This window comes from Oryza sativa, chromosome 6 (assembly GCF_034140825.1).
Source record: "Oryza sativa Japonica Group chromosome 6, ASM3414082v1".
Taxonomy (NCBI): domain Eukaryota; kingdom Viridiplantae; phylum Streptophyta; class Magnoliopsida; order Poales; family Poaceae; genus Oryza; species Oryza sativa.
Window position 1 is genome coordinate 2,747,443 of NC_089040.1, and position 10,107 is coordinate 2,757,549.

At 48.7% G+C, this 10,107-nt stretch overlaps 2 protein-coding genes across 2 annotated transcripts; one reads left to right on the top strand and one right to left on the bottom strand.

Annotated features, from left to right (window-relative positions):
- Nucleotides 1–53: 53 nt before the first annotated feature.
- Nucleotides 54–3,254, bottom strand: LOC4340145 (uncharacterized). The gene is made up of 7 exons (XM_015787489.3): nt 2,959–3,254; nt 2,763–2,873; nt 2,026–2,094; nt 1,579–1,710; nt 806–883; nt 607–732; nt 54–527 (listed from the first exon to the last, which is right to left on the bottom strand). The coding sequence occupies exons 1-7, from the start codon at nt 3,184–3,186 to the stop codon at nt 351–353; spliced, it is 921 nt and encodes a 306-aa protein (XP_015642975.1). The 5' UTR covers nt 3,187–3,254; the 3' UTR covers nt 54–350.
- Nucleotides 3,255–3,719: 465 nt separating this feature from the next.
- LOC9267114 (hydroxycinnamoyl-CoA:5-hydroxyanthranilate N-hydroxycinnamoyltransferase HHT4) lies at nt 3,720–5,360 on the top strand. The gene has a single exon (XM_015787487.3). The coding sequence runs from the start codon at nt 3,856–3,858 to the stop codon at nt 5,278–5,280; it is 1,425 nt and encodes a 474-aa protein (XP_015642973.1). The 5' UTR covers nt 3,720–3,855; the 3' UTR covers nt 5,281–5,360.
- The last annotated feature ends 4,747 nt before the right edge of the window (nt 5,361–10,107 follow it).

The following is a 10,107-nucleotide window of genomic DNA, read 5'->3' on the forward strand; positions in this document are numbered from 1 at the left end:
TCAAGGTGGACAGGTAGATTGCATCCTTAATTAAATAGATGAACAGAACTTCAGACAGCCAATCATCTAATTTACTGGTATGGCCGTTGTTTTACAGAGTATGGCATAGCAACAATCAATTGGTGTTTTTCCTAAACTTGCAAACTATGACTCATGAATATTCATGCCGAACTCGTCCAGTTACCTTCCTAGTTTAGGTGTACACTGAAAATTTCTGGAAAAAAATTGTACACGTTTATGTTCTGATCATCTATGAAAGCTGTGGATGTTTTGCTGGGGGGCACGCTAACCTTCCGACAATCAATCTATCTCCAGGAGAATGCAAAATTGGACTGGAAATTCCGTGGTATTTAGAGTTCAGTTTTGCTGGATTTTGAAGGTTTCTTCTTCCCTTGCCACCATTTCTTTACCACCTTTGACACCTTGTTCACATGGCCTTTTAACTTTTTGCCTGTATCCTTGATCTGCTTCACAACTTGTTGTTTCAAATCTTTCTTTGGTGAACCCTTATCTTTGAAAACTTTTCCCTGGAAGGAATGTGAGATGTATGATTAAATGTTAGAATCAAAATAAAAGTATCTTAGATAGAAAGGTGCAAAATATTACCAAGTTCTTTGGGAAGTCATCGTCCTCATCTTCATCATCATCGTCATCATCACCGTCAACACCAAAATTGTTCTTCATCAGATCATCTCTAGAGTACATTTTCATGCTTGGAGCTCCTGGAATACCCTGTCATCGACGGGAACTCATGAAATTGAATCTACTTGGATGAAGCTATAGAATTTACTGCTAGAATGTTTACCTCCATCGATTTCAATATCCTATCCATCTCAGCATCTTTTGATGGCTTAGCAGCAAAAGGTTCGCCAGGGACCCGATCCTGCAGTTTTTGCAATGGATGTATGTCAGGAATATGATGGTTCAATAGTGATGTTCCAAGCTTCACATATGGCATACCTCTTTTGTGGCAATGAAGCACACAAATTAAATTATCAATTTTAAATGATGTGACAAGTAAATATTAATTCCTATATTGAATCTACTGCTATTCTTCCCCTTCTAGTAAGGCTTTAATGGTTTCTCATAGTCAACCATATGAATCGATGCACTTATAATCGGGAAAAACTAAGTCAGTAGTATAGAGTATGAGGCAACCAATGTAATTAAGTAAAGAATAGAATCACAGGATTTCTACGCTTTTATCCATCGTAAGTGAACTGTTATTAAATTAGAACAGCCAATTTCTACCAATATGAAACTTATGGGCTGGAAAAAATAGGTAGGCTAATGCTAATATGCCAGAAATACACCTGCATCTTGCTTCATACAAGATAGCAATAGCTCAAATATTGTTGACTAGTTAAATGTCGATGCGAACACTGATACAAAGTGTCCGAATAAATATTGGAGTTCTTTTTCTAGTGCTGCTAATCTATATACATAACTGCCACTCTACCAGTGATAAAGCCTCCTAGTATTTCAATACCCCAATTGATCATCTTTACAACACTACAACTAGCGATGTTCATAGATAATATCTGCATAAAAGGGAAACTAAGATGAAAATATCCTCACTTTTGGAACTGGTGGTGGATCCACAACGCATGCTTCAGAAAGATCTTTGCAAAGAAATTTGACCAGCTGATCAGCTGAAGGTTTTTTCTTGTAGACGAATTCAGCAACATCGGTATCAGCATACCCCATCACCTGCAATGGATTTAGTTTGGTTTGCTAAGATTCACAAAATTCAATACAACTAAAAGTGGTGCACATATGTTTAAAAGTTACTATGATCTGCAAATAAATCTTATGCAGATCCTATGCAATATTAACATGATTAAACTCCTTGCAATCCATTCGAACTGATTCATTAACATAAATCTTATTTAGTCAGTAAGTCATTAATGTATTAATCATGCAAGATTAGTATGTCAAGATATGGTCTTGTGATTTGTGAAACATGTGTGTAATAGTGTTTAACAACAATAAAGAAACACCAATCAGATAAGCATTGATCTTCACCTCCTGACATGCACGCTCAATGGTTTTGCATTCTGCATTACAGTGCCCTTCCTCATCTTGCTCAACGAGCTGTAAAAAGCTTCTATAGATTAGATTGGGAAATAATACAAACAAGTGAGTATAACAAATTAACCACAGCCAAGATCAAACAGATTTAGATAGAGATTTTCTTTAAAAGGTTTACAGGTAATTCATATGAACCTGGATTGGACTAACAAGTATATCTATTGATAATTTGAAGATGTACTGTGTTCAGAAGAAAGTTTTAGTAGAGTTTTCACTTTCGGCGGCGTTTCTAAGTGGAAAATCAAGAAGGCTAAATACTTGTATAGTTATGTGTGTACTATGTGAATAAAGATAAAAATTATGAAGCCTTACATAAACAAGAATTCACATCATAAATTCAACTACATAAATTGTTTTTGGGCCAGGTCATAACACTTACGTTTCAATCATGTGTTCGGGTAGAATTATTGTTTGTGATTGGTGACAGTGAACATATTTTAACCAGGGTCAGTGTATGAGTAAAGCTTTGGCTTTGTATCTAGTGGTGTTGAAGCAGATTTCATAGCTTTTTAGTGCATGGGTTTCATGAACATATACATACATGAAGGAGCAATTTTCTCTCCAGTGACCAGAGACAAGCAGATCAGTATAGTTTGCAGATTTAGCAAGCACCAACCCACACACATCTACACTAACATCAACTTAAAAACAGAGGATGGCAACCGAATCACCTCGAGCTTATCGCCTTTCTCTACGATATCGATCTTGAGCATCCAGTCTGCCTCCTGCTTCTTCAGGTTGCACACATTCTCCGCGATCTCGATGATCTCGATCTCCGGCACCTACGCACACTCCCACCTCAACCCATCAACACAAACCACCACAATCACCGCAAAATTCACCGAACCCGAAACGAAAATTCAGTACCTTCTTCGTTGCCGGGAGCGCCTGCTGCTTCTTCGCCACCTGCGCCGAGATCTCCCGCGCGATCCGCTCGCAGACCTGGCACCGGATGTAGGGGATGTCCTCCTTCCTCGCGGCCGTCGCCACCTTCTTCGGCCCCGCCGCCGCCGCAGAAGCGGCAGGGTGGAGCAGGAGGACAACCGCCGCCACCGCGACGGCCATGGCCACCGCGACGCCGCCGCCTCTCGCCATCTCCGATGAGATTTTAGTTTTTTTTTTTTTCTTCCCTTCGTCTCACTCTGCTGAGGCGCAAGCAAAGCAGAGACTTGAAGCGTAGCGGCGAGTGGGTTAATTGGGTTGGGTGGGCCGCTGCCTATGTGGCGGGAGATATCTGCGCCGTCCGATGGTGCACGGCCGCTCGATCGGACGGTGAGGGGGAGTTCTGAGACGTGCCGGCCAATGGGAGGAGGCCACGTAGGACGCATGACGTGGTTCGCGGCCAACGAAACGGATCTCGCGGCGGCCCAGGCAAAAGCCGTGCGGAGCGGATTGAACGTACGGGCCAGGCCGGGCCGTAGCGAAATCGAGAGCGTTTTCCATTCGTGTTATGAGATTAGTTTTTTTATTCGTGTCCGAAAATCACTTCCAACACCCGATCAAACATTCGATGTGACAACCAAAAATTTTCTTTTCGCAGACTAAACACACCCTAAAATAGAGTCTAGAGGTAATATAAAATTGCCACTGAGAAAGAGAAAAGAAGGGCAATTTGCGTGCTGGATCTCATCTGTGCGGGTGCGCAGTGTCAGTCTCCTACACTCTACCTGTCTCTCCTACTGTTCAGCCGTAAGCATCGTGGCCATTCATTCGCCAATTCGTCGCCGCCGCCCAACACGCTACGCCCGCTGCTCGCTCGGCGAAATGTCGCTAAGGCGCTTCGACCTCGAGATCGCCTCCCGGGAGCTTGTCCGGGCGTCGCGCCCGCCGCCAGGCTTCCCGCCCGTCCTCGCCGTCTCCAACCTTGACCTCATCCTCGGCCCCTTCCCCATCTACCTCGTCTCCGTCTACGCTCCCCCGCCGGGCGGCGTCGCCGCCGTGGTGTCCGCCGTCCGCGCCGCGCTCCCGGCGTACCTCTCCCACTTCTTCCCCTTCGCCGGCCGCGTCGTGCGGGACCCGGCGACGAACATCCCCGAGGTCGCCTGCAACAACGCCGGTGCCGAGCTCGTCGTGGCCGACGCCGCCGTGCCCCTCGCGGCCGTTGACTTCGCGCAGGTCGACCGCTCGATCGGGCTGATGCGCGTGGCGTTCGACGCGAGCCTCCCGCTGTCGCTGCAGCTGGTCAGGTTCGCGTGCGGCGGGTTCTCGCTGACGGTGGCGACGAATCACCTCCTCGCCGACGGGAGGGCGTTCATCGTGTTGCTCAACGCCTTGGGGGAGATGGTCAGAGAGGGGAGGCTCACCAGCGAGCCGCTGCTCGATCGATCCCTGCTCATGCCGCGGTCGCCGCCGCGGTTCAGCCCGTCGCTGGACGAGGAGTTCTCGAGGTTCACGCCGGCCACCATGATCAATCCCCTCATGGCGGCGGCCATCCAGCGGCGCCTGTACCGCATCGAGGCCGCCGACCTCGAGCGTCTCCGGGAGGAGGCGTCGGCCGGCGGCGGCGGCGGCCGGCGCGCCACCCGCTTCGTGGCGCTCTGCGCGCACGTGTGGAAGCTCCTCGCCCGTGCCGTCGGCGACTCCGACACCCACTGCCGGATGGCGTGGATCATCGACGGCCGGAAGCGGCTCGAGCCGCCGTCGGTGGGCGGCGGCGAGGGCGGCGCGCTGGACCGGTACATGGGGAACGTGGTGACCTACACCTCCCGCGAGGCGAGCGTGGAGGAGGTGCTCGGCGCGCCGCTGCACGCCGTGGCGGGCATGGTGCGCGCGGCGATCACGGCGGCGATGACCAGGGACAGGTTCCAGCAGCTGGTGGACTGGATGGAGACGAAGAAGGCGGCGGCGTTCAAGGACGGCGGGAAGTGGACGGAGGCGGTGAACCTCGGCCTCGGGAGCCCGGCGATGGTGATCTCCGGCCTGCTCCCGTTCGCCATCGACGGCGACATGGGGTTCGGCAAGCCGAGGCTGGTCATGCCGTGGCTGCAGCACGGCAGGCTGGGGTCGGCATCGGCGACGGTGGTGCCCAGCCCGGCCGGCGACGGGTCGTGGTTCTTCGCCGGCACGAGGTTGTGGCCGCGGCTGCTGGAGGTGGTGGAGGCCGCCGGCCCGGATTGCTTGCTGAAGCCGGCGACGGCGGCGAGCCTGGGGCTCGCTTACCCCGCCGGCGCCCATGGTTCCAGATTGTGATGAGCTCGCAGTTTAGCAGTTTTTTGCTTGTAATTTAGGTGAATCTTGGAAAATAATTCGGAAATTTTGAACCATTTGTATATGCATTGTGGGATTTTTTTTTATTTTTTTGAACCTTTTTTATTTTAAATTTTAAAAATGTCACATCCTAAAAATCCTAAATATATAAATTGTTGTTTAATTGGAATTATTAGAATCTACTACTACTTAAAAAATAAGAGGTGCTTCCATCGTCCGTCAAAAAAACCGGGTGAAAAAAAACCGGAACGAATCCGATTCATCAACGCGGTAAAAGAAAAATCGGGAAAAAAAAAGAATATGTCCGATTCCACAAAAATAGGAAACAAACTCCCATCTGTTATACCAAGTCCTATTCGGTTAGCATCACCAGGAGAACCGACACCATTCACAGAGAGAGAGAAAGAGACGACGCCGCCACCTCTCCCGCCCCCGTCGGACCGCAGCCGCCTCCATGCCGCCGAATCTGGCGGAGGCGAGGTCCGGCCCGCCGCCCCTCCCACCCCCGCCGGGCTGCAGCTGCCTCCACACCGCCGGATCTGGCGGAGGCGAGGCCCGACCGGCGTTCCATGACGTCCGCCACCACCACCACTGCCGCACCTCCCCACCATGCACAGAGAGAGAGAGAAAGAGACGACGCCGCCGCCTCTCCTGCCCTCGCCGGACCACAGCCGCTTCCATGCCGCCAGATCTGGCGGAGGCGAGGTCCGGCCCGCCGCCCCTCCCACTCCCGCCGGGCCGCAGCCGCCTCCACGCCGCCGTTGTTCGGGGAGAGGGCGCCGCGCCGTTGGTTGTGGGGGAGGGCGCCGCCGCCGCCGCTCGCGGCAAGAGGGGCGCCGTCGCCGCCGCTCGGGGGCGCGGAGGGGAGGGCGGCGATGTGAGATGGGAGGGAGGGAAATGGGCTAGGGTTTCGGCGGCTGAGGAGAAGGAGGGGTTTTGTTTCCCCGATATCGACGCTCGGCCGTCCGATCAAAACCCTAAAGATCGGACGATCGGTGTCGTCCAGGCCGAAATCAGCCCAAGAGGGATCGAGAGTGAGGCCACTTTTCTGGCCCAAGCCCATGTTGTGGCCTGGGGAGGGGAAGTGCACTTGCGCGTGCACAAAAGGCCGTGGACCGACCGGCAAGGGCCGGAAATAAGTCTATTTTAGGTCCCTCAGGCCCAAAAAAAGAGAATAAGTTCATTTTTAGTGCTCATTTTTTCAGAAGCATTACAATTATAAGTTATTGAATGTGTTTATTTCGAAGCAAACCTAAAAGGAAGTATTTTCTTTCTTTTTCCAAGTAAATAATTGTTAAATGACGTTTGTATTAATAAAATTAACAATTAAGCTCTGAAAAATTCAAATATAATTTCAAAGAGCGTAACTAATCATGGAGAATTTTAAAAAAATTAAATTTAACCATGTCATTTTATTTCTCACACTTGCTTTACTTGTAAATTTATTTAATTATACACATACCTACTTAAAAATACCAAATATTTCAGCGAATTTGTATTTTAATTAATTGCATATTTTTCTAATCTGTACGCTTCACATTGTAACACACAGGCACTTTTGCTAGACCAAACAACACTTTTGGTCAATATACACACTCCGTAATCACCCGGTGCAACGCACGGGCACTTTTGCTAGTTTATTTTAAAAGCCTAGAAGAGAAGATCTAATTTTAATTAATAAATTTCAATATAAAATGGGGCCAGATAAAATTTCATTAAATACTTTGCTTAATTCTATAATTCCTAGATTTTTCTGGGATTTATTTGAGCTAAGGAAGTATTTTTAATAAATGGAATTGTATTTCATGAATAATTTAAATTGAAAAAGATTTTTAAAAGTCTCTTTTGGCTTTGGGCCAAAAGTCGGCCCAAAACCTTCTCTCTCTCCCCGGCCCAAGTCGGCCCAGTCTGTAGCCGCCCGCTCGCGCGCGCGTTCCCGTCGCTGACAGGTGGGGCCCGCCTGTCGGGGCCGTCGTCTACCTCCGACCGTCGCCGCCCGAAACCCTAGCGCCGCGCCGCCGCCGTCTCCTCCTCAAATTCGGCCGATCCTTTCCGTTTCCGGTGAAATTGGTAGAGGGGAAAGAATCCCCTTGATCTCCTCTATCTTTTCCTCTATAGAAACTTTGTCTAATCTCCTTTGGAAATAGGCAGATTCGAGTTTGATTCGGATTCGTTTTTCCCCAATCTTTCCTTTCCGTCGCCGTCCGCCGTGGGCCTTCGCCGCCGCCTCCTTGCCCCTATAAAAGGATCCCCGGTGTCTCCTCTACCCGCCGCCACCCTCGCCTTTGCTCGCCGACGTCTGTAGCGCCCTAGCCTCGTGCAGCCTAGTGCCGCCGTCGTCGCTGCCGCTTCAGCCGTGCGCCGCCATCGCTCCAGTCGTCGCCGTCGCTCGGGAAGGCCGCCGTCGTGGTCGCCGTAGCGTCGTCTTTCTCGTCCGCCCATCCGCCGTCGCTGTCGACCGCCGGACCACCGCCGTCGTCGTCAAGCCGAAGGTCGCCGCCGCTTCTTCCTCAACGCCGTCGTCGTCCGTTGATCTTCCGCCGCCGTTTTGGTCATCGGTGAGTTCGCCGCGTCGCGCTCTACGTCCTAGAGCCCTCCGTTCGCGTCGTCGCGCCGTCGTTCGCCGGCGAGCTTGCGTGCCCGAGCCGCCGAGCCGCCGCCGGAAGTGACGTCATCGCTGACGTCGTCATTGTCGTCTTCCGTGGTTCGGTCGTGGACCGTTCGATCTCGGTCGTCCGTTTTGGATGGATCGATCTCGGCCGTCCGTTCCCGTGAACTGCTGCCGTGCGCCCGGTCCACCGCAAACCCTAGCCGCTGACGCAATAAACCCCTTTTCCTTTTCAAAAATAATTCATTATTGCGTCATAATTCAATTAAAATCCATATAAGTGTTTTAATCCGATTTAATCTTTAAAAATTCATAACTAATTCATCTTAGCTCGGATTTAGTTGGTTCAAGTCTCTAAATTTTTCTAAAATTGAGATCTACATGTTAAAAATATCCACATGTACTGTTCATGCTTGTTTATGTGCTGTTTTGGTGTTTTTGCTCTTTTCTGTTTAGATTCCGACGTTTCCGGAGAGTCTGTTTTTGCAGGAGAAGATTTTGAAGAGTTCCAAGGCCAGCAAGGCAAGTCACACAGATCCCAAACAACCCTTTGAGCATGTTGATCCTATTTAAAGCTATTGTTTCTATTCAACTATTGCATCTATTTTCGAATGTCATTGGGTGGAATTAACCTATTCTTTGTTATGTCCCTTTTGTACTTGATTACTTTATTCCTTGATACCTTGGGTGATTATAATTGGACTAGTTGAGCTTTATATATATTGGTTCAACTAGATATTAGATATAATTACTTAGCCATGCTTAGAAACATTAGCACACTATTGGGATAACTTATGACTCACTATTATTTAATGATGGCTTAATGATAGTTCACGATGGTCAATCGTGATTGGTTAAATAATTACTTGCCAACTAAAATATGATAAAGGTGGGTTGTGAGCACATGGTTTTGAGAGTCGTGCTCATGGCAATTAAGGACCGGTTCGCGAGCTACTGTTGTGAAACATTAACCGTGCCAACCACAAGCCAGCGTGGGCAACGGCTTTACCTTTCGTATAGCATGGTTCATTGCAGAGCACCAGACTGAGAAGTGGCGGAGATAAGCCCACGGGGGTCGCTGGGGAGTCCATACCTTGTTTATAAGGGGGTGATTATGATCCGGGAACGGTGCACTGTGGTGGATTGTGTTGTGCGAGGGGTACTATCACAGCTCCTTTCCGAGGTACCGTGGTGGTATTGAGGCACATGGTGACATGTTGTGGGGCTGTGTCTTGTGGGTACAGTGGTACACCTCTGGCCAGAGTAAAACTATTCGAATAGCCGTGCCCGCGGTTATGGGCGGGTTGAGCAATGTTTTTCGTGATTAGTTTCACACTTCTCACCATAATAAAAGATGCTATAACTGGTAATAATTTGATTAGCTCCTGGTTTGGAATGGTATATTCCTGGTTTGGAGATAGAACTGTGCAGCCGGGATGGTTGTTCAGAATGGTTGGGCCTATGCAACAGGGTATGTTGTGTAGCGTTGGATTAATACTGTTTAATTAATACCTAACTGTTTTATTAAATCCTGAAATGTTTGTTAAATGCTGTTTATGCAAATGAAACCCTACTATGCCATCCTTTGTTATCCTGTGCACTTGCATATTTGCTGCGTGGCTTGCTGAGTATGTCATATACTCACCTTGCAATCATTCATCAGAGGAAGAGTTCTACAATGATGCTGATGGTGTGGAGGATTAGGTGTAGCCCTGGTCAAGCTGCCTGTGGAGTGGAGCCGTCTGCGCCGTTTATCTTATCTTTCCGCTGCTTAGATCTTTATTGATTGAGAGGAACTATCTACCTCTGTAATGACATTTTATTCGCTTATTAATTAGAGTAATAATGGTACTCTATTATCAATTTGTTATTGTGTGCCTCGGCTGATTCCTGGACGAGGGTTTACACACATGTAAGCGTTTGGAATTTTGGATAGAAATTCCGGGCGTGAGAAAAAATAAACCCATCCAAAATTTACTTTCAATATCTGAACATTTTCATGCCAGCGCAAACAATACTATCACGTCGAGCGTTATTTGGCCACGCCGGCATCGCTGGCATGCCAGTGTTATTTCGCCACGCCGTTCTCGCTGGTATGGCAGGACAAAACTGTCACACCCACTGCAGGTGGCGTGCCAATGTTGTTTTGTCTGGCGTGACAAAAATGTTTAGAAAATAAGTTTTGAAAGGGTTGAGGTTTT